The sequence below is a fragment of the Botryllus schlosseri genome, chromosome 9 (assembly GCF_051294905.1).
Source record: "Botryllus schlosseri isolate E-star chromosome 9, Bs_hap1, whole genome shotgun sequence".
NCBI lineage: Eukaryota > Metazoa > Chordata > Ascidiacea > Stolidobranchia > Styelidae > Botryllus > Botryllus schlosseri.
The window spans coordinates 13,860,604-13,886,060 of NC_137244.1; the positions used below are offsets into that span (position 1 = coordinate 13,860,604).

The 25,457-nt window shown below is 40.2% G+C and overlaps 1 protein-coding gene across 1 annotated transcript; it reads left to right on the plus strand.

The window, feature by feature from the left end:
* The first annotated feature begins 215 nt into the window (after positions 1 to 215).
* Positions 216 to 24,464, plus strand: LOC145447204 (somatostatin receptor type 2-like). Its single transcript, XM_080325620.1, has 12 exons — positions 216 to 574; positions 841 to 967; positions 9,580 to 9,742; positions 9,801 to 9,899; positions 12,906 to 13,059; positions 13,150 to 13,178; positions 16,051 to 16,132; positions 17,009 to 17,055; positions 17,712 to 17,957; positions 21,095 to 21,266; positions 21,757 to 21,896; positions 23,773 to 24,464. The coding sequence occupies exons 1-12, from the start codon at positions 508 to 510 to the stop codon at positions 23,917 to 23,919; spliced, it is 1,473 nt and encodes a 490-aa protein (XP_080181746.1). The 5' UTR covers positions 216 to 507; the 3' UTR covers positions 23,920 to 24,464.
* Positions 24,465 to 25,457: the final 993 nt, after the last annotated feature.

Sequence of the window (25,457 nt, forward strand, 5' to 3'; positions counted from 1 at the left end):
TCTCATGCCTGAGTTTAGCTCATGCAAAAATAGGAATGGCATGAAAGCTTCAATTAAAAACAGGCAATGCGATATTTCGATTGAATCAAGTCCGAGGCGTCGATTATACATTCGACGTGTTGTTTATTGTGAAGTGAACTTTTTCAATACCCGTAGTCAACGCCTCGCTTTGAAATAATACACGCCTGAGGCCACGGCTCGGTGGGAGACCATGTATCTTTTTCGGAACGTTTCCTGATCGTAAGAAGCGCCATCGTAATTTTCGGAAAATTGGAGGATATTACTGCCAGTGTCGCCATTTCAATGCTCGGCTACAATGGTAACAATAACTGAAATTGAAGAAAGCTAACCAGTAAGGCCACTGCGTTAAATAGCGACCATCAAAATAAATGTATGGCGCGCATACAGTGAAACTCACACTTTGCTATTGCTGGATATCGGTTCAAGAAACGCAGTAGTGTATTACGCAGCGCGTAATTGACGCTTTGAATCCGAAAAGATTGCGTGATGGATACGACCCCGATACCGCTTGTGAAGCAGTCTAGTCTACCTGGTACAAATGGGTTTTCTGACGGTAGGAAATGTTAATTTGCTTCATGATTGTTTTATTATTCCGAAGTGCAGGACGAGATTGCGATATATTAGAATAGGAGGATTAGGGCGAAACTACGTGGTGAAGTTAAATACAGTTTGGCACCCACTATATTACTCCCCATATTACCCACTATATTACCTGCTGTAAATGCTGCTGGAGGTCCCTGCCTCGACATTCTTGCCAGTGTCATTTAACTTTCTAGTGTTGCTGGCATCGGAGCACGCTATATTATTCTGCATTTGCAGACGAATACTCACAATCGAAGTTCGGTGCTATCTACATCGGCTTCATCTCCGCCATTGGGTTGCTGTTCAACGTTCTGGTAATGATGGTTATCATCGTACTGAAAGATTACAAGAAGACAACGAATTGGTAAATATGAACCGATATCGATAAACTGCTGCTAGGAATCTGACAGCACAACATATATTGGCCGAGTTCGACTTCACAATTTCGTAAGTGTTGGCGGTCTAATTTTTCCAATGGCTCGCGAGCCAAATATGGCTCTTTTGATTTTAAATTATGGCTCTCAGAGAAATAGAAGTTACCAATTACCAAGTGGCACGTTATCACGAATCAAAATCCATTATAAGCTCCTTTATGATTTTCCAAGTGAAACAGACATCCATGATGTTGTGGTTATCGTTTGATTACTGAACAATTGATAACCGCTCGTTTTTCCTGGCTTACGGTAGTACAGAGTTGATCAGAATGTATGTAATGCGTTTGGGAGAGTGGGCTCATACCTTTTGACTGATATAAGTACCCGTAAATTGAGAAGTTTACGAGGATTTCATGAAATCAAATATATCTATTGTTTTATTAGAACTGAGATCTGCTATCGCGGCAAACTAATGTTCCAGTATAGCTGAGCTATGTCCTAGTGATTTCCATTCCTCCTTATGAATATCGATGATATAATTCGTACATGGGATGGAGCCAACATTAGCTTCTCAGAGACACATTCAACTAATTTATTTAGTGACGATCAGTACATTCCCTATTCCGATTTAACTGAGTAGTCAAAACACGAATTACTTACGGAATAACCGTTACGAGAGCACAAGTCTCTAATTTCGAACTGAGCTGTTGGATATTTACTGGAAAGCGGATTTGTAGTAGTTAAGTCGCGGCATATACTGATCCCACTGCCGATGTTATACCGCAGGCGTTGCCAGCCTTTTCGGCTAAAGGGCTCCATGAGATTTGCGAACCATTGAGCGGGCCACTTGAATATTTATGGCCTTTTATTAGTCGTCCAATAATAACGAACCGGCTTAGGTAACGGTGATAACAAGACTTATACTACAAAACATCAAAATGGTTAGTGTATATCAATGTCATAGCCGCACCAAGCGCGAAAATTTCTCAAAATTGAAGATTTTTTGGGCATTTCAATGCAAAATATAGGGTAATCATGGCTCCTTTGGTGAAAAAGGTACGCAACCCTGAACGCAATCCTATGCGCGTGAACGGGGGACATAGCGTAGTGGCGACGATAAGCGCCTACTAATCTGGCGGAGACGGTTCGATTCCCGTCGGAGGTTTATCTGGGCTCCTCTTCCCGCGCCGTCGCCATTCTTACGGCGACAAAAAAGCCGAGAAAAAGACCCGACAAAAGAAAGCACTCACAAGGAATGTAAAGAACTAGTAGAAAGGCTTCAAAAAGATCAACATCGAAACGGACTGTGACATCGGGCACTCTAGGCCGAGGTGGATGCTAGATTAAAAGGATCGCAACTGCGTGTCGTTCGACATCCTCCTATCTGTTCACTACATCGCATTGTACATTGTGTGTGAGTTGTTCAGATGAAAAATATAACTCAACGATTGCACTACAAAAACTATAACGCCAATGGACAACGCTATATGTTGATAACTCAGCAATTATGAATAAGGATATCGGACTTGTTAAAACCAACTACTGATGTGGAAACATCATGACAACTAAACGAAAACAACGATTTCTCTTGGCCCTTATGGGATTTCCATAATTACTATCATATCTCCCTGGGTCGAGTTAGATGTTGCATGTATAACATAAACATGGATGTTTTGCAGTATGAATAGATATCTCATCATTTCGGGTATCTGCGATCGTGCGATCGTGATACCGGATAGGTACTCTATTTATATTGCGCATGTGAACTATATGATGCCTTGTGTTGATATTCGTATACAATGTCTAAGGAACGAAGCCGAAAGCCAGTTGGATGCGCAAATCCCAATACCATTTTCATATCGCGGTGTGCAGTGAAGCTCCAGTGAATCGCCAATAGTTTCAAAGTTTATGATGAGAAATTAATTGGGGAATGAATGTGTAATAACATATGGGCTTATTACCAGACGAAATTGGCCTCGTTATAATTGACATGTACAAACCTTACTACTTGCGGCGCAATTTTCTAAATTGTGTTTATTTTCGTCATAATTGGGTGTGCGGTGGTAGCGTCATATCATTCTCTCGTTTGTCATTTCATCTTCTCTTTGTGGATTTGCCTCTTTCAGAATCGAGCGGTTTATAATAGGGCAATATATTATGGGCACTGCGATTACGTAATTCCGCAAACTCCAAAGGCTCCTCTAAATCAGTGGTTCATATTTTTACATTAAACAACGATGCATTCTCAATATCAATTTTGTTGGTGTCAATCATATACTTGCTTATCGCGGGCCAAGCTCACAACAAAGAGTCACTAAATATTCAAAAGGAGAAAGCTTAATATTTCGAGCAAGCTTTTCTAACAAAGCAAATAATTCTTTTTGAAAAGAGTGAGATGATCGTTTAGTTAGGGATGCCATACGTCCTCTTTTAAGGGGACTTGCCCTCTTTTTTCAAGAAATGTAAAATTTCCACCGAGGACGGCCACATATCCTCTTTTTACACAATTCGTCTTGTCTTTATAGCTTTGATAGTTAGGCGACTGTACAAAGACCACTAAAAAATGTCATAATACACGGTTAAATTGGAGTTTGACGGAATAGAAGAAAATTTAGCAGGAAATTTACACAGCAAACAGTCATCGCCGGTATGGGTTGACTGAAAAAAAGGTCAGCTACAACAACCACATGGTATACGCGGGAACAGGTCTTTTGGTAATCGAGACGAAATATGACCTTTTTGATTTTTAGTCAACCCAATAACATTAGCCGTAAAGATTCCAAATTACTCGTCTTCTCGTCCGCTAAAATGTAACTCGTAACAATTACCAAGTGTCCTCTTTTCTCAGGTCTCAAAATATGGCAACCCTAATTTAGTGCTGAATTTTTTTTCATGCTGCCAGAGCCGTGTAGAGACTGGTCGGAAGTTCACCTAGAAATAATTTCAACCAAAGCTGTTATAATGACGTGAATAATTGTGATATATATATATAAAGCTCACCCACCAAGACTCGTTGCCGACGCGAACCTCCAAATATCTGAGGTTCATACACCGAATTTCGACGTGAACCTCACGTTCACACCATACCTGCTTGAAAGGTTCTCAGTGAACACGAACACATGATGTCACGCGGCGTTACGTCGCTTCTTGAAACCAAGCTGCATACATATACAAATTTTGAAGAATAAGTAATTGTCTGTAATCACCACCTCTGTGACGTTCGAGAATACGATGGCGTCAGCGAAGGTGTCAAACATACGGCTGCAGGCCGAATCCGGCCCGCCATGCGAATTCATCCGACCCGCGAAGCAATTTCGAATAAAGGTTGAGTGCTTGTATTATCTAGCACATTTCTAACAAAGTTGAGATTATATTATGAAATGATTTCACGTACATAAAAATTCAAGATAGCAAATGTCGATGGTGTTCACTAGGCATATTATAACCATCCGACGGCAAGTCGGTGACATTGACACCCAATTTCGCGAGGGCAATAAAGCAAGCTCTTCGGGTGCATCGTACACCCTCGGGTGTACCAAAATTGAAAAAGGGTGTACCACTCCGATGGGGTGTATCAGATCCGCAATAAAATACACAAATGGCTAGCTATCATGATAAACATGCAAGTTTATACTTCAGAACATATTGACTGGGTGTGCAATATCGTACAATATTCACATCAGATTTACGTATAGCTTGTAAGTAGCATTCCTTTCGTGATGTCATTCACAAATGCTTTTCATCATCATTTAAACGTTAGTAATGGAATTATTGGTTCCTTTTGGAGTAATACAGGATGGAATTGATATATGTTCATTGTTCATTTTGCGATATCTGTCATATAGCCGTTAAACAATAATTATGCAGGCCTCAACACATAATAAATTGCGTGTGTTGGCGGCCGTCAATATGCAAGTTGAATTAACGAATTGGTTTCCAAATCTTTGAGGTGTTATAAACTTGAAAATTTTACTCACGCTTGGCGCGATTCAGGATGCTCGGATTTTTTCGTTTTTAATATAAAATATCAAAGTCCCACCGGAAATGCGAACCGCAGAGGAAAATGATGCGGCCCTTAAAGAAATACGAAGTCGGAATCGTATGCGTCTTACGAATGAAGATTTTTCTCGTACGTTTGGCGCGCTACTTCCAATATATATTTCGACTATGCCTACAATACTGATGGGAGGCCATAAAATAACAAGATGCAACAAAATTATTATTAAGAACTGGACAATGCGTCATCATTAATTTTGTGCCCAAAATTTTTTAAGGCACCCCTCAACAGCTCCATCGGTTAACCTAATCACGTGGGCTAGAAATGGCTAAATATTTGACAGTAATACATGAAACAACCAATATTTTCGACGAAATTAATTTTCCAGATCGAGAAATATTTCTCGCTCACCGCGACCACAAAGGTAATCAAGATACTTTTTCCTAACATTTATCCTCGCGATTTTGGTGACGAGATAGCAAGACTGCTGGGTGTGCACTGTTCTGTTGCTACTATTTAAAACATTTATAAGCAAGGCGTATATCTCAAGACATCAGTAATGGCACAGAACACCACACGGGCTCTACGCGGCGCGAAGTTCCCAGTAGCCAATTTACCATGAGTATATGATGTCCAGATGGGCCATGACGACTCTCCGCCGGAATACGGCCGTATGCTGATCGAAGCACGGCCTTAAATCGCAAGGAGATTAAACACCCCTGGATTAGGCGTACTATACGGAATCAGTGAGTTACGTGGTCAGGTGTGTACGAGTTTCGAGTAAATGTTAAAAGGAAGAACCACGACGAAAAAGGTTGAAGAGCACTGCAGTAATGTACACACTCAGTTCATAGTTTTCAGAGCAATGGACCAAAAAACAAAGCGCCAAAGCGAAACTGTTGTGTGTAAGTTACAAACCGACTGCTGACAAATATAATGAATCAAATCCCATAGCCTGCTTTTACATCCCATAGCCTGCTTACTCAATCAATCAATGAAATTGATATCGTTGTCTGATGTAAAAAATCTAGCATGCGTACGAGGTCAATATTGACTTGATATGTTTATTGTATCATAAAAACCAAATCCGTGCGATTGGGGTATTGGCTACTGCTGTATAACTTTTAATGGGGAAAGTAGCAAGTATAGAAACACGTTCTACACTCTGCTCAATATCAACGTATAGCAATACTTAGACGCCGAATAGATTGTCCGGTCTGGCCTAGACCGCTAAGGCGTAAGCTCGTATTCCCTTGCAAGTCCGCGTCGAAATTGTTGGCTAAGCGACGGAGGATATTGATTTTATGGGATTAAAATATCATTTGATTGTCCCAGTTGATACAATTGGCGACGTTTAAAACGTCAAAACGTATTTCAGGATTGTGGCATTATGTGGCCCGAGCCGTCGCTAGGTATCGTGTACATTGATAATTGATATAGGCCATCACTTCACTCAAAGGTAGGGTTGGAATTAGCAATATGACGTCACGTGACGTCATGAGGTTCACGTTTGCGTTCACATAGAAGGTTCGCGTTTACACGAACCTAAACCTTTCAGAGGTTCACTTTCACACCATCCCTAGTTATTACGCCCGCACTAATCAAGACGGTTGCGTTACATTTGTGTATTCGAAATAACGAGAAACGACATTTGCCATGTGACACTTTACCCTCGCTACGGGGTTCGGGAGCCTTTTGCAAGCTACAGATTTTTAATTTTCTTTTCGTTACAGCCATGTGATACTTTGTGGAACTTAAGATGTGCATTTTTAAAGCAAAACCAACAATCATACACAACGAGTGGGAATTATCTGCATATTCTTCAGTAACATGACTTTCCAAGAAATCGGTGCAGCATGCGCGAGAATAGACATACCCAGCAGAGTTGGATCAATTACAATAATTCAGTTCAATTACAATTACAATTACTCCTTTGCAAGTTTTAATTGCATTACAATTACAATTAGTCAATGCTAAAAATATCAAATTACAATTACAATTACTGTTAAACATGTAATTAATTACAATTACAAATACAATTATAATTACTGTTAAACATGTAATTGATTCGGCAGAGAGGTGTTCTTTCACAACCGCAGCGACGTGATTATAGCAACAATCTCAAGCTATTCATGTTTCATTTATGATACGTAGAATACCCTTCAATTAAAAAAATATCGAACGTATTCGAACTATTCCTAATCATGAGTACTGAACACTACAAACACAGAAAAATGTTTCAAGCTACTGTTAACAACCAAAAGTTTGAGCGACTACAACAGCGAATAGGCTACAGGGCAGTCAATGAAATGTAATCAAACGATTAGGCTACTCAGAGCTGAGTGAGGATAATGAAATGTAATTGGTAAGGCGTCAGCGATAAGGATGATACCGATAAGATGTGTAAAATTAAAATAAATGCAAAAAGAAAGAACCTCCTGATAACTACGAATTACAACATTTTTGTTCGCATTTACACTTCCACTTGCTCGGAAACTGTTAGATTGCATTAGATGAATATTAGGGTGCGAAAATTTCTGGCCCCAGTAAATTTGGCCAAGATTGGAGATAATATTGGGATAACATCTCGACAAATGCGTGATCAAGTTTGATGAAGCCTTGGTTGGAAACTTGAATTTATTTTTGCAATTGTTGCAGCAAGCCTCGGTACTGGTCAGAGATTTAAAAATATAACTCTGACCTTGGTGTAGGAAATGGTTCAGCACAGGTTTCAGAAGAGTTTATTTGCTGTTCATCTATTTTTGAAATATTAAGATTTAGTTTAGCTCACTGGTTCTCTAACTTTTTTAGACACGCCCCTCTTTATGACAGTGAAATATTTCGTGCCCCCTTTTCGTCATATCACACAATGAAACCAGAATGTTAGCAACCCTTACAGATAGTTTGATGGTATGTAATGTTATGACGGTTGATGAGAGAATTCTGCAATATGAAATTCGGACTATACACTAACTATGAAATAGAGGTGAATCGCGCCAAGCGCGGAAATAATTTCAGAGATATCGCCTTGATATTTTGAGTGCGCATGCTTTAGTTATCTCTCCTAACATACAAGGAGTTACGTTGAGCTACGACGCGAAACCCCGGAATAATTTGAAAAAAAACCGAAATTTTTGACCCTTGAGTAAATATTTTCTGGTCTGGAATAATTTGTTCAGACGGATAGTACCTCAAGTGGTTACAATGTAATATATGTAGCTGGAACAATGTTTCCATAGTCTACCGTGAAGATAGGATAACTAGGACCTGCATCGCCGGGAATGTACCATACTACGACGCTAATTATGGTCGAGCGTGTCTGGGGCAATCGTAACACTCTGTTGCTTTTGCCCCGTTAAAATATCTTTTTAATGCTGAATATCTTTTTTCATGTTTTGGTATAACCATTCATCTACTGAAGACCAATCTTGCAACAGCCATAAGTTCTATACCAGAACAGATACTACCTTGCCATACCAATTCTAACATGATCACGATCATCGGTCGGAAAGGCCATACAAAAGTAGTGTTGTGAATCTTAGGGTTCCGTTATTTCCGTGATTCTACCACCCTTTCTCATGTTCAACGACTTTGGGTGTGTCGACCTTCAATGGTCACTTAAGAACTTTTCCATGACTGAATCCTCATCCCCTGACTTTGAGCATCGCCCACTTACATTTTGTCATTTGGTGTGAACAATTTATTTTAATTTTGTACAGAACCGAAGAGTGCCATTAGCTTTGACGCCACACAATGTTGTGACCTCGTTTTTTTACACTATCATCGGCCCATTCAACCAAGATATTTTAGCAAGGTCGGTTTCGCACCTTTGTAGGTGACCGAATGCCCAACCCATAATGCACGCTGAACAACAGCGCCTTGGTAGAAGAGGCCGAATATGTGTAGGGAGATGATGGAGCGAATGTGCTTCTCGTACACTTTTAGCTCATGAAGAAGGCAGGAATTGTGCTACTGTATTCAGATGCCAAAAATGCGATGGGGCGTAGCCTGGAAGCGTTCAAACTTATCTTTCTCTAGTTTAATGCAATAATACAATTATAGTGCTCCCGTTTTCGTTGTTCATTTCGTTTGTTTTTAATTATAAATAACACTGTTATAATTGCTCCGCATGGGTGGTACAATTGCCCCTGGGTACGGGGCGATTGTAACATTTGAGCAGCGATTTTCGCGACCCAAAATTTCCATGATTGATTGTTGATTGATTTAAAATTTAGTTTTTATACTTACTACCGAGTTTCTTTATATAAAACTTTGGAAACGAAATTTTCATGAGAAAAACACGTAATGTTAGAAAATCCAAAAGTGTTGCAATTGTCCCCGGTCCCCCCTACTAAGGCCTTAAGGCCTTAACGCCCCTCGTCGTCATCATGGACCGTACCGGATTTTCACTGGTGTGACGAATAAATGATTGATTGATTATTTTATGTTGTGATTGTAAGGTTTCCATGACAGTGTAATTGAAATTGTAATTTAGCAAAATTTTCATCAAATTACAATTACAATTACACAAAATAGAATTGCTTCAATTACAATTACAATTACAATTACATGAAAAAATATAAATAAAGTTCTCGTCGTTCTCAGGTACGTTTTGAATCTAGCGATCGCGGACAGCCTGTTCCTCATGCTGCTGCCTCTGAATCTGCAGCAGAACATGACTGGGCAATGGACACTGGGAAAATCGGCATGCGTCGCATTTCAAGGCGGATTTTACGTGAACTATTATGCCGGCGTTTTGTTTCTGGCGGTGAGGTACATACCCACGAAATGACCATCATGGAAATAAATGTAAAAACGTTACACAGGTGATGAGCTTTGATCGGTACGTTGCCATCGCGCACCCAATCTCGAAATCGTGGAGAAGGATTCGCTCCAGAGGAGGCAGCTGGTTATTGGCGTTTGCGGTGAGCTTAAGCAATGCAATTACCATTCCGGACCCGATGTATACTTTGACGGTGATATCAAACGATATTATTTCAATTACGCCTTCGGGCATACGTAGCATTTGTCTTCAAAGAAACCGGTGCCCTTAGACTCCCCACATACGCGTGGAAATTACTATTCGCCGTGACATCAAAGTATTACGTCGCAAATGTATAGAATTAAATACGTTGATGCGTCGAATCACCTCTCTATATGCAAATCCGATGAGATTTCGTCTCATTTGAACGAATCACTGTCGTCAAATAGCAATTATGGCTTGTATTTTGTTTGTGTATTAGCGCAATTAGTTTGTGAAATGTTTCCCTAATAAGCATGACATCTTCCCTTCGATTTGGAAAAGTAACGAAAATCCGGCTGCTGTCACCGTTGTGGATAATAATGTATGGTTATTGCATGCTATATATATTATAAAGGCTCTTTTAAGGTGAAAGTAGACGTGGCGAGTAGCGGTACGCTCCACGGTTGCATCAAATGGTGATGGGCTCATATAAATCGGCTTTCCATTGTCATTGAACCAGCGTCATCGATGTCTTAGTAAAAGCCTAGAACTATAATGTCGGCCTTGCTGTGAGAAGGCATCGTAGGACCATGTAAAATAGTGGTTCGCAATCTGGGTGCCGGTCTCGAAAAGGTTGAGAACTACTGATATATTGAATATCGGTGCGAATGGCTGCAGATGTCGGTTACTAATACAACAAAACGATGAAAGTAACAAATTGCCGATAACCATTTAAGAGCCGCTGACTAGTTCTCAAATAAGTAACTACTTTTATAAATATGTATAGACTGTTCTTTATTATAGTTTATACCCTCTTCACCTTAACAAGTTATATAAGTTGTGTATATGAGTACATGAGCGAGCTTTGTTTTCCTGGGAGGGTGAAGTAATGGATTGAAATTCAAATAAATTGTCTTTATAGTTCCAGCAACACTATTTGTGCACAATTATAACTCCCTTACATCATTAAATTATGTGACAGGTCGCTAAAAGTCTTAATAACACTTCGTCGTCTTTGCGAAAGTATCGACAAGAATTATCGTATATAGATACTTCAAATCGTAATTATACTGGATTATACTGAAATGAAAAATTAGATCTTACCTTAATTTCGTATAGGTATATGTGGTGTGGACTTGAGACCAACATTGAAGATATGAACATAACATGTAGCTTTAAAAGGGATTTGACAAAATCGAACCTGAAATATACTTGGTTTGGATATGGGGTCGTGTATTATCACGCGACCTCTGCGCCGATGTTACGTTGGAAGCGCGTCCGGATTTCAATTCCGACACTGTGCTAAATTAGATATCGATTTGAAGCAGGAATTCATCCAAAGCGCTGAACGCGTAACAGCATTCGGAATTTAAGTCTCTGATACATTGGTTGTCGGAGGATTTCTGGATGAACATATGAACGTACGAAAAGCGCCCATATTGTTTTAAAACGATGACGATTGTCCGGAGAATGAATAGTCGTCCGAACCGTCCGATTGTTTTACTGGAAAACAGTCGACACTCTGCTGGGATCGCACTTCCCGACGTAATACACGCATTGAATTGGTGCTACAAACGGAGTTGCGAGATTCTACAAAAAAACAATATTTATAAGGGTATAAAATGTAGTCGTGCATAAAAAGTGGTGACCAACCGATTTAAAGACTTGAGTTAAATTAACGGGAACAAAATCACATCTCTTAACTAATGATCGCACGATTGACGACGGTGTGTTATTTTCGCACCTACTAATTCGTACCTGAACAATGTGAACATCTGGTCAAAATTAATCTCATGTTATTTATCAACTTTGTCAAATAAGTGAGCAATCTTTGATCACCTACAGTCACTACACGGACCAATAGGGATTGGAATCAAAGGTTACGATAAATTATTATTAGTGAAGCTAATCGATGACGAAGAATCTAATATCTAGCTCCAATCCGCTCATGCTTTCCAATGAATGTTTTTGAAGAGCTTCTTGAAGGTACAGCGAATATTTTCGGCTGACACTCGTCAGGGGTAATCGTCAGCAACTAGTAGGGAATTGGAAAGAACATTTTATATCAACAATCGTGTATCACAAAATATGACGTCACCAGCATGACATTTTTAATAATAACAGGTTTTTGCGTCGTCGGGAGGGGCCGTTCAAACTTTCATTTGTGGTCATTGTTGTCGACGTTTATTAAATTACACCAGCCAAGGCTATGTCAATAAAAGGAGTTCGTGAACCATCTAAGAATAGTACATTGAACGCTCTCTTATTCGAAATTTCATGCTGGTGACCTCATATTTTGCGATACGATTGTTGATATACAATGTTCTTTCCAATTATCTCTGCTAGTTGCTGACGATTTCCCCTGACGTATGTCATCCGAAAATACTCGGGCTCATTTCAATATGAATATACTATTCAATAAATGTTATGTGTAGCGATTTACTGAGTTCCTGCTGTGTTCGGAGTGCCGCTATACGCTTACAATTACAGATACCATAGATAACCCTAAAAGAAGTATAGTATAACCTATCGTGCACATGGGTGCAAAAGACCACAAAGGTTGCAAGCACCACTTTACAGTCATCTAATAGTAGGAACTTGAGTGCCCCAATGAACTAATTTCCACTTTCAGTCGTCCAAAATCATAGCATGACGAAAATACTGCTACATACTGACTCATGACAATAAAAGGCGTCATTACAGTTTGTAGTTGTAAATTTTGCCCTTTTGATAAATTCCACACAGAAGTAGTTGGGGGAGCGTAATTTGTGCTTGTGCGGAAATTTTCTAATCCGGAATCCACTAACTATCGCTTCCAAACTAGAAACTACAGTTCATTTCCGACCAGTAATCAACTCCACTTAGAATAAGGATGGTAACCGATTCCAAAACGAAATTTGTGTTCCGTGTACAATTGTATAGAGTCGGTATGGTTCATATCACTTTAATGTTTCATGTTTTGATTCAGGTTTGGTGCTTAGCGATAGCGGCAACGATCCCGCTCATGATAAACTCTTCCATAAGCGAAGGAGTTTGCGACTTCTCCTTCGAATACGTACATCCGGATTGTGTAGCAATCGGTATCCATTCGGCAGTGCGTTGCGAAGTATTCAAAAATATAGGTAAACTGCTATTGCTATCGGTTGACGGGTTGATGTTGAGGCATGGTGCGGGATGGCCAAACTCAAGTCAGATGTTTTCTTTATATTTAGGAACGGTGAAAATCGACACCATTCCCGAGGTGAGTTTATATACGTTAAAGTCAATGAGTTTGACTATAATTCTGCTTGGCACATGAATTTCGGCAAGTATTCTGCGTCACCGTCTGTCACCCAAGCTTTGTTTTGTGTTATTTGCAAGTACAGCGGTGGCGAAGTCTCCCATTAATGTTATGTACGTTCCTTCTTTAACTCTGTAATCGCCACACGTCCATATTTCATCCGTACCGCCGACTACTCACCTCCATGCAATTTTGGCTTCTTTATACTCTACATTCGCAGTGATGCCAACGGTGTCGTCCCTGTAGAATAGTAGATCTCAGGTGGTACGCAGTAAATGCATTTCTTTTAAAATCGGTAATGCAATTTTTACTAATGTAAAAAATGTCTTCATCGAATCCTGCTTAATACGTCATTCGACTCAGTTTCACTATAGATTGACTATAGTCACACTTTGCTGCTTTATACGAACATATGTAGGACTAAAACGGCGTTGCATTGTCCACAAACATACCCGCATGTCGTCTTCAATTCCTATAGTCTCTCTTGTTACAGCTTTTAATTTCTGTCGAAGCAGAGGGACTATGTTCGCATAGCCATTAAGGTGCGAATAGAAATAAAATCTCAACTGCCTTTGCTGCTGTCATGGAATAGGATTTGAAAGGATCCTCATTCCTCATCCTTCGTAGAAAGGGCTTGAAAATTGGGCATCTCGTAAATCAATGAGCTGTTCATATTCTGCACAAGACTGCTTGATTCATTGCCTCCAAATGGATTAACTGCCCATCTAAATTCGTTAAAAGCAAATCCTGGAAAGACATAGCAGCCCAACTAACTTGTCAATTACCACTCATCGACAATGCCATGATTGGTTTCATGGTGATGGTCACACGTCAGCATTTATGAGCCATTGGAGCAGTTGGGGCGCTTATAAGAAGCATGTGCTGGTCTACGTGTCTTATTTCGAATAATAATACAGTTCTTATCCAAAATTCCAAGAAGCTTCACGGCAAACCTGAGAATTTCAGGCGGCACACAGTTTGGGAATCGCTGGACCGTAACAGATCGTTTCCGCATGCCAGCTCTGCGATGATATAATCGCCACAGTGCGACGTGAAACTCAATCGAAATATTGAGCTGCAAGTAACATGAAAAGTTTACTCGGATACCGTAACAATTTCATTCATCTATTACGATACTGTAAATCGTGTGAAATTTTCCAACCTAAACCGTCTGGATGACTCTTGAACGGGGCCGTGGGCTAAATTATCCATTTTGTATATTTACTGTCGTTTTACTGATGTCAGCAATATCTTTCTTTAGAGTTGTCAAAAATATGATTACCATCGCCGATTCTTCATCACTACATGTATCAAATTAAAAGTATATATTTATATTTATTGATGACTAGCTCAGCTCCTAAAATTTCCTGTACATCGACGAATTGATGCTTTCTTGCAATTACCATTTGTACTATTTCGATTCACTAGGGTGAAAAAGTCAATAGATGATAAACTCCTAATCCTTTTGTCCGATAGACCATCTGCTTCTTAACCTTTTTCACATCGCGGCCCACTTTTCATCCAAATTTCATTGCGCGACCCACTAGACGCCCTTTCGCGATTAACGTTTAAACCACTGCTCGTGAGAGCTAGTGTATATGTTGTCAGTGTGTTACAGTTATCTGGTCGCGCCTAGCGTGAATATTTTTTGGAGTTCATGATGGTATTCGGTCAATGATATTGCCAATTACATATACCACTATGAATTTTTGGCGATAGCGATATTTGGAGACAGCCATTTAGGCGCCTACCGTATATAGTATGGACAATTCTGCATACACCGAAGGTTTCGATCCTTTTCGGCAGAGGTTTCCTCATTGTCGACCCTTTTGGCTGCACAATTCGCGGAGTTGCATGTTGGCCGAAACTTCAAATGTCTTGGTGTGTCATAGCGCGGTAATGGCCGACACCGAAAGGCCTATTAGGGAGATGGGGATACCGCTATTAAAACCAAGACATCTAACGATGCCAATTCGCGCCGCGCGCGCTGAAAATTTGAAAGAAGTTCAATAACTCTCCAAACAAATACTCCTAATTTATGTTGATTCATGAGATAATTTTGGCCCCTCTTCAAGCTCGATGCACCAATTGGGGGATTAGGGGGGGGCAGTTAAAGTCCTGCATGTAACAGATAATTACAGACGTGAAACGCTTATCTAGGTTGCTCGCCATCCGATCTGCTTAAGCGGTGTTTAAAAAAGTCTGGAAGTGGACCGTGCTCCAAGTCGTCAGATGCGGAATCATAATAAACAATATCGGCCTGGTATAAATGATCATTGTAGTAGAAGAACACCATGAATACCACAAACAGCAACAGACGAGCAAGCTCGTATCCAATCAGCCATTCGTCTTTACGTCGAACACAAAGGGGTTATGAGTAACTTGCGTTACGGCAATTGTTTGCTGACTATAACGACAAATGGGACTGGATCGCTGCATTTCCCGATCAACGTTCACAAAGCCTTTGGAGGAAAGAATGAATTTCAATCTCAAGCATACACAATAACGCGCTGTCAGATTTCACGCTGCAACCAATATGACTGTGACGAACTATATTGTGAGCACGGCAACGTGAAATCGCAGCGCATCGCAGCGTGGAGAATGTGCATTAAGTCTTCTAATCTTGAGTTTATAAAGTGTCTAGAATTGTTGGAAAATTAAATACGAAAGTATAACAGCTAGAACGTCTTCGCGGCCCACCTAAAATAGCTTCGCGACCCACCGGTTGAGAAGCACTGCGATAGACTACACCATACCACCAATATGTCTGCAATCCGTGGTATGGTGGTACTTCCACTCCCACTCTCGTAAGTTTTGTAATGTAAATTTCTAGACTGGAGACAATCTCGAAGATATATTCTACGAGGCCTTTACCGATGGCTTGGAATACATGTACGACAGCGATGAGATTGATAGTGAGTGCGGTTTAAATTCCACACGTTCCATACGCTAACAATAGGCGCTACACCGAGTTTGCATTTGGTCGTTAACAAACCGGATTACGTCCATTGGGATTTTAATAATTTACAATGAACTGTGAAGCATGGCATAGCAAGTAACTATAATGAATAAGGAATTGAATAAAAAATAAATGAAGTATTTGACGCTATATATTCTCCGGTGGCGGAATACTAGGGTTACCATACGTCCTCTTTTAGGAATATTTATCCTCCTTTTTCGGGTTTATGAAAATGTCTTCCGAGGACGCCTAAATGTCTTCCTTTTTGGCAATTCGTCCTCCTTTACAGCTTTTTGAGCTAAGTTGACGGATGGATTCGGGTGAAAATGGGCATAAATGACGCTAAACAGGAAATTCGTCTTTCGAACTTATAAATGACGACCTTTTGTTTGGTCAATCATCAGAGAATGTGAAAGAAAAACTGTATTTCGGGACTCGAGCCGGAAAGTTGACCTTTATTTTTTTAGTCAACCAACCACAAAGTTGGGAAATATATACCATTTTTTCCGAATTTTATTCCGCAATTCCAAGTCTGAAAATTTTGTAAAAGAGTCCTCCTTTCCCGATTCAAAAATATGGTAACCCTGCGGAATATGCTTTTCATTAGAGCTCTGAATCCGACAGATCGACAGTCGACGATTGCTCCGGTAATGGTAGGCAAGAAATTATTCGTGAATAAGAGGAACTGTGACGTAATACTGTCAATAATTAGACTTGCAGCATAGCGATAGCGCCGTAACACCACTCCTTTAATATGCATTGCATGATGTATTCACAGCAACGACTGCCGTAATAGGGTCCAATTATATACAATGTGTCGTTTTACACGCAGGTCACACCAAGATTCCGAAGAACTATTCACATCCAGCGATTATCGCAGTGAGTATTAGGAAAGGAATTATGCTGTTCGGTGCACTTTTATCGATATTTTCTTCAACTCAAAACGTCACAAAATTCAAAACATCACAAGATTGCGATACAATGCAGTGAGGGTGAGGTTATCGGAACGACTGGCTAAAGTCTGTCAATCAGTCCCCATTGACCAACAGATAATAATAAAAAGATAACCTTTCACACTACATGAGAAACTGCGCAAATTAATCGAACTGAAAAAGCAGGTGTGTGGCTGGAAGTAGATGTTAGTGCTAACGAAGTAATATCGTATGAATATTCGCCAAATGCTCCAGTCAAATGTGAAAAAAAGGGATTTTCAAGACACACTAAAACGACTTGAAGTCTAAGTAGGCCTATAGCAGAAAAGAGTCTTAAAATTAATCAAGTCCATGTAAACTGACATGGGGGCGGGACGTCGCATTTTTTTTAGTCAATCGCCCGGTGGCAGCTTTCAAAGACTATTTTACCAATAACAACTCAATTTCTAACTGTGATTATATGTGACAACATATTAGTATTACCCATGAGCTCGTTACATTATCAGAATACGACGTGGAGTCGTCGATTGGCCGAGATGAGCGATTAGCTATTATTTCCCCATCCGAAAGTATTTCATAATTAAAGTATACTTGCTTACTCAGGCACGGAATGAACATCTCGACACATGTTTTTCCCAAATCACTCTGGACTACTACACTTGGATTATCGGGAACTTTGTTTTATCTTTCGTGGTGCCATTGACAGTAATGGCGTGCTGCTACGGAGGGATACTTTACCGGCTTCAGAATCCCAAAATCAGAACTGGATCAAAGTCGCGGCGATGCAGCGGCAAGGACGGCAAGACACACAAAGTCGTGGATAAGAAAGTTCGGATAACTATATTAGTGGTAAGGGAAATTCAGCCTATCATCCTCCCTATTCAAATATTAATATGCTGGTATTGATGTGTGAGTACTCAAATAGTTCCTAATGGTGGATTGGGCGATGCTTACATTTTGCCCGTCCTTCGCTATAACTTTGAAACCTCCTACGAACTCGGAACATGCCATAAACCAGTGGTTGCCAACGTGGGCGATATCGCCCCCCTCCCCCTCCCAGTGGGCGATTTCGAGAAACAAGGGGGCGAAAATACCAAAGGGGACGACTGGGGGCGATGGGGGCGAAAATGTTAGAACTTCCTGCGAGATATATTTAATTAACACGGCCAAAAATGCACGGGAAGACGGCTTATTCTGCATATGACGCGAAAGTTGAGTATAGAAAAGGTCAACTCAACGGAAAGTAGGTGCGGAAACCGGTTTTCCGAGCATCTACTCGGAAAAGTGACCTTTTTTAGTCAATTCATCAGCGATCAGAGTTAGATGAATAAATTTCTCGCATATATGTCCTCTTTTTCTGAGCTGTAAATATTTGGGCGAATATTTATGTCGAGCTTCATAAGTGGGCGATGAGTCGAAAAAGGTGGGGAACCACCGCTATAAACCGTCATACGGAATCGAAGATATACGATTTCGATACTTGTACTTCAAGCCTTAGTTAAACTGGACGATTGCACAGATAAAAGGGCGATATATTTAGCCATAAAGTACCTACAACATAATAATATTTATATCCGGTATAATTACTAGAGCTTTCACTTCGTTGCTATGTGACGAGATAGCGCAATGGTAGATTCCGCGGCTGCAACACCAATGGGCTGCGGGTTCGAGTCCGACCGAGGTCTACTTCAGAATTCCTCTACCCAAGTGTTGAAGGTTTATCTAGGCTCCTCCTCGCCTCATCATCAGTAAGCGGTGTCTTACGAAAAGCCTAGAAGTGGGCCGTGCTGTAAGTCGGCAGTTACGGAATAAAAATGAAGAATATCGGCCTGGTGTAAATGATCATAGTAGTCGACAAACACCATGAATACCGCAAAACAAACTAACAAAACCTTGTTGCTACGTAAAGTAGCAGTCGGCAGTCTTTTTGGGTCGGTTGTCATTCAGCTCAATCAATCGACAGATTTTATTTTTATCTGCTCAAGACACACACAAAATGTACAGTGCGATATACAAGACACACAATTCGATGTAATGAACAGATAGAGGGAAGCCGAGCGAACCAGTTGGGATCTCTTAAACTGGCATCCACCTCGACCTAGTGCCCGATATGCAGATAGAAATTTGAAAGGAATAGGAGTTCCCGATATTCGCTGACGATATGGGGAATTCTCAATCATGTCGAATTCACGTCCACCGCTATGGTATACTTTCCATGATTTAGTGAGGGTTGATTACTTACGAAAGGTTACCAAAAAGAAATTTATGATTTCGAAATTATGATAGTACGAAGTGTCAACAGATTATATGGGGTCGTTGATGTTGCTTGGATTATTTCGTAAGGTTGAAGTTGGTATAGTATAAATCTGCAAAATGTCATTCAAATGTGGGTGGGTTATTTGAGCTCAATGTCTATTCGTTACCTAGCTTCTTGTTGTTGTTGTTGTTATTATTATTGTTGTTTAGTAAATTCGGTGCTCCATCATCACAGACGGTCATCATTAATGTTTATCATTATTGTAGATCGAGTTGCCGACGCGTAACACGGCTATCAGTACGGCCCACATTCGCTCTATGCTTTATACGGTGGCGATGGGGAACACGGGTAAGCGGTAAGGTCTATAAAATCGACCACAGTCGGTCTCAAACCCGAACTCGTTGGTGTTGTAGCAGATGAACATTTAATAGCTACACCACTTCTGCTGTGATCCCATATCGTAATCGCGTTATTACGAACGAATAGTCGTAATTTCATCAATTTTAGCGTTACGACTTAGCGAAAGCTACAACAGTACAAAAATGAAAGCAGAAAAACGATATAAGATATTATTTTATTATATTATTTCCTCTATCACATCTATTCATGAAATCTCTGTCCGGAATATCACGGTAAAAGTTGCGCCCGGGAAGAAATTCTAAAATATGCGTAGATGTCCGGAATTTTTAGGCTTGAAGTAGGCCCAAAAATTTTTCGCCGATCAAAATAGACAATATTATTTTTAAGCAGATTTATGCTATTTGATATTTTTCTTCGTGCTTTGCGCGATTTAGTGCTACTGATGATTGTATTACACACACCGTTCTCACAGAAAATGCAATTAGATATAAATAAAAATGACCATCATTCACTCAAATAAGTATTATTGTATTCGCAATTATCACGGTAAATCCCTAGAGGCCGTTTGGATGTTTTAGTTAAATACAGTTGTTATAAACCCGGAGGTCGTTTGCCTTTATTCTGGGAATCGCGAAGATGTCGGACGTTATCAGTTACCAAAATAGGCCATGAGTAAGTTTGAGCAAGCTGAGCTTTTTTAGTAATCAGCCTATCAATTTGTGAGCTGAACAACGGAACATTTCAAATTAGAAATGAGGTCGCGACCATAAAAGGTTTGAAGCCACCGGATGTGCAACCTGCTAGTGTATTTTATAGTAATATATGGAAGGGCCAATATTATTGACATAATTCATTCACAAGGTTTAATAACCAAATGCATATAGTTAGCCGCCAAGAAGTTGCATCGATTACCATGTGGTGGGTCCAAGATCAGTGCTTTTTTTAGGAAAGGGTGCTGAAAATGTTTTTTCGTACCTGCTTACAACGCAAAACCAGAAAACGGCACCGACCTAACAGTATAGTAAGGCTGTCAAACACACGACCGGCGGACCGAACAAGGTCCACCAGACGATTTTATCCGACCCTCAAAGAAATCTGTTGCAGACCCAAGCAATCACCAGTGCTCACATTAGAGATGGCTAAATTCAGAACCTATGTTCCACTCCACTTTTCTATACAATCGTAGGCGAAGATTTGCTAGTGTGACGGTATAATGACTGACAGTGTTCATACCTCATTGTTAAACCCGCTAGTGGGCACTAAAGAGTGTCCGGAATTTGAACCACAAAAATATGGTAACCCTAGTTTCAATGCTTTCGTCGTCTGTCATATATTTATCAACCTTCCCCGCCATTTCGTTGTTATTCAGGTGTCGCTGGTGGTAACATTTGTAATCTGCTGGTCACCGGTCCAGGGAGTAATCTTATCGCGAATCAAGGGGCCTAATTTGAGCGATGACGCCTGTCACAAACTGCGCAACGCAGCAGTCCTGATGGCATACTCCAACAGCTTTCTAAATCCGATTTTGTATACCTTTCTTGGTGAGTGTTCTTCGGCCACATGTTCTTCGATGCAGATTTCCGTTTTCACATACAGGTGTGATCACTGATTAGAGTCGTGAGAACCAAAAGCAAATATCGAGTTATAGATGACAAATACGATGACATCGTAATATCATTACTTTAAAAGACGACTGTACGGTCGTGATATTCATGAAACTTTATTACAACGTATAGGACAGAATGAAAATATCACATTGTAGGGACTCGAAGGTAAATTCTTTCTCATATCACCGTCTGAAATTGCAACAATTATGCATTACAGTCACTCTTCAAACGAAAAAAAAACCTTACTAGTTACAAATGATTTATAAAAAATCATGAACATTTGGACATGGTAGTATGGTAGGATATGGTTCTTAGATATCTGACCTTGGCTATGTCCAACTGACATTTTCCCATAGTACACTTCGTGCAACGGCAATTACCTACTCGTATAGGCGCACACTAATTGCAATTTATCAACGTTAAGGTATTAACTTCGGAAAGAGGCTGAAAGCTGCGCTGGCACGCATACTTGGTAGGTCAGTTGCCCGCAAATTTGATTGGTTCAGCAAAGGGGAAACTTCATTCGGACAAACCGTCACTGGAAATTCATCAAAAATCACCAAGGTAATGCGACAGTGTCATTGTACAGTGCTGTACAATTTGTAGGCCTACGCCACATCGAGTTCTCGCTATCCGTGGCATTTACGAAAAACGTTGGTGGGCTAATTGCTGTCAGAGTCCTTATAATTAGACAAACCGTATAGCAGAGATTTTGCTGCACCTTCTTCAGTGAAACAAAATGTATTTATGTCATCAAGTGATGTTTCACACAAATGGTTTCAAATATAACCACTAGGGATGGTGTGAACCTCTGAAAGGTTCAGGTTCGTGTGAACGCGAACCTTTTTGAAAGGTTCTGTGTGAACACGAACGTGAACCTCGTGACGTCACGTGACGTCATATTGCTAATTTCAACCCTTTCTTTCAATGAAGTGAATATGCCCTATATTAATGTACACGATACCTAGCGAAGATTCGGCCCACATAATGCCACAATATCGGCGTTTTAAACGTCGCTAAATGTATCAACCGCGGCAATCAAAGGATATAATAATTGCATAAAATCAATACATTCCGTCGCTTTGCCACCAATTTCGACGAGGACTTACCAAGGAATATAAGCTTACGCCTTAACGGTCTTAGCCAGACCGGACAATGTGTTTGGAGTCTGAATATTGCTACATTGATATTGAGCAGAGTGTACCACGGGTTTCTATACTCGCTACCGATACCACAAACAACAAGTTATGCAGCAGTAGCACGCACCTTAATCGCACGGATTTGGTTTTAATGATACAGTAAAGATATGAAGTCAAGATTGACCCAGTGCGACCGTTCGATTTTTTACATCAGAAGACGATATCAATGTCATTGATTGGTTGACTAAGCATCATTCGCTGACTACGTATATCGATTGCGGGTCAGGCTCACAGCAGAGAGTCACTAAATATTCACAAACGGAAAGCTGGATATTTCGAGAAAATTATTGCAACAAAGCAAGTAAAACTTTTAAGGTTGTTGAGGTGCATGGTGCATGCTCGTTTAGTGTTGATTTTTTATGCTGCCAGCACCATGCATGGAGTGGCCCGCAGTTGAAATGCAATAAATTTGAGCCAAAGATCTTATAATGGAGTGAAAATTACAATTTACCAAAAGGTTCACAGTGCAGAACCTACCAAGGTTCTGTTGTGAACGCGAACCTCTAAATTTCCGAGGTTCACACACAGAACGCGAACGTGAACCTCACGTTCACACCATCCCTAATAACCACCAATATGTCTCACTGAAATTTACTGAATTGACGTCACTCTGGTTGTTGTTACTGTTGTTTTTGAAATCATAATGAATTCACCACGTCGATCAATTTACACCACGTCGATATTCTTTATTGTGGTGTATGATTTAGCAAGGCCCAATTTAGGTCTGGTCTTTTTGTAAGATACCCTTTGGACGGATCGGACAGCGAGGAAGAACCTATAGAACCGCTAACACTTGGATTAATATTCTAGAGACGACCTCGGTCTGTCACTAGATAATGCGTCACCCAATTGAGCCATTAGCCCGTCACACTCATAGACTTGACTTTGTCATTCCCCTTTGCACAGCCCAAATTGGTACACACATCGGGGAGATCATGAGTTTATTCCACCATGTATACTGCTCTGAAAACCTTTTTTCATTTTGATACTCCAGTGTCACGATTCACGATCTCGCTCCTTGATACATGCATGTTATACGTTTACCTTCCAATACCTAACAGACCAATATACTAAAATTGTTTCTTATGTCGATTTTATAGAGAAGCTAATTGATTTTACAGATGCACGGTTTAAATTTGACATAACGAATTTATTTCACATGAAATGGCTGGCAGCAACCGTAATAATATCAAGATCATTGAGCTCGCCAAGAATTGACCATTAATTCTGTTTCATGCCAGCTTTCTACTGTGGGACCAACGCAGTATCAACTGTCAACATTCAACCAGAAGCAACCCCCTGAAAATGGCGAGAGCGATAATTTGCTGCGTGTCGTAAATGAGACTGGCAATCAGCCGACGCGAAACGACACAGAGGCAGAAAAATGATGCAACGACAATGCAAATTAGAAATTCCGAGACCATTCACCACTTGACAGTGCATTCTCGCACAATTACTGCGGGCACACTTCTCAAATGCCTGTTAATGATTCCAACTAAAACGTAAGGAAATAATTCAGCCTTGCTAAACCAGAACAAATTATCATCATTGATTTTAGCCCGTTTATTAAGCCTAACTACGCGATTTCTGCAACTAAATGCAGTGCAGGGCCTTCAATTGGTGGCTCATAATCCGACGAGATATGATGCAAGGGACATTGCCGTCCTTTCGTTGGTGTTTTTACTAATTCACGACTATATTTCATTCGTGGTTGGCGCTTAACTGCATGGCTTCAAATATTTTTCATGTCAATGTTGCACATATCATCGACAGAATTATTTTTCTTTGTTACCGTCAGATGTATTTATAAAATATACTTTATTCTACATGGGAGAAGGTCGCTGCTCGCGCTATATTCCTTAAAAGACTTCATATACGCGACTTCTTAACGGTGATATGGACGCGCTGAAAATAAACGTGATTCAGACTCCAATGAGAATTGATCGGTTACAATTGTAGCTTTATTTCGAGTAATTCATTACCGTGTCTCCGCACTCCGTCGTCAGAAATCATTTAATTTAGTGATTCTTGAACGGTTGTTTCTCAGCTGTGCCGCGAATCTTTTTGGAATTACAAATATGAACTGCATAGAGATGGTTAAAATAAGACTTGCGGAGAAGCTGGATAGATCAAACTTCTGTGTATATCTGTCTAGGTTCATAAACTGAACAACATGGTCTTGAAAGTTCATCTAAAAATATTATTACAGCAACATAAAAACCCAGAAAGTCTTTGCTACGTTTTCCGCTATTAACGAATCAACTCACAAACAAAACAAAAAATCATATCGCAATTCGAGAGCACTTTGTCAGGAGTTCACCTTGCAATGCAACCAGACTTGTACAAACTACCGAATTTTCAAAAAGCGCAACTATAACTAGAACTAAAACTACTCAATTTTTAAGACTCGCAACTAGAACTAGAACTAGAACTACCCAATTTTCAAATCCTGCAACTAGAACTAGAACTAGAACTACTCAATTTTCAAAACTCGCAACTAGAACTAGAACTAGAACTAACGAAATTTAAATATCGGCAACTAACTAACTAAAACACAATTAACTAAATTTAATTCTCAATCAACTCATTCATTTTTATTTTATTCGAATTCGGTGTTCCAGCCTTCCACATCAGCGTCGGTACAGCGAAATTACTGAAAAATCAGAGAGACAGAACAATTCTGTAATCAGTACAGGATAAACTAAGCCATTTTCTGCAGCTGTTGCTGATTGCAGCGAATCAACATGAGTCGCGAAAAAGTTTTTTCGTTGAGTTTTGCCCTCTTTGAGGAATACAAAATCCCAGCATGCGAGAAAGCCCTTTCACTGGGCGCAGATGTCGCAGTCATCCCAAGAAAATCTTTCGCCAAGTTTCGTAATTCTGGCAAGTCAGTCATATTCCGCCAACAGTTTAGCACATTCTGACC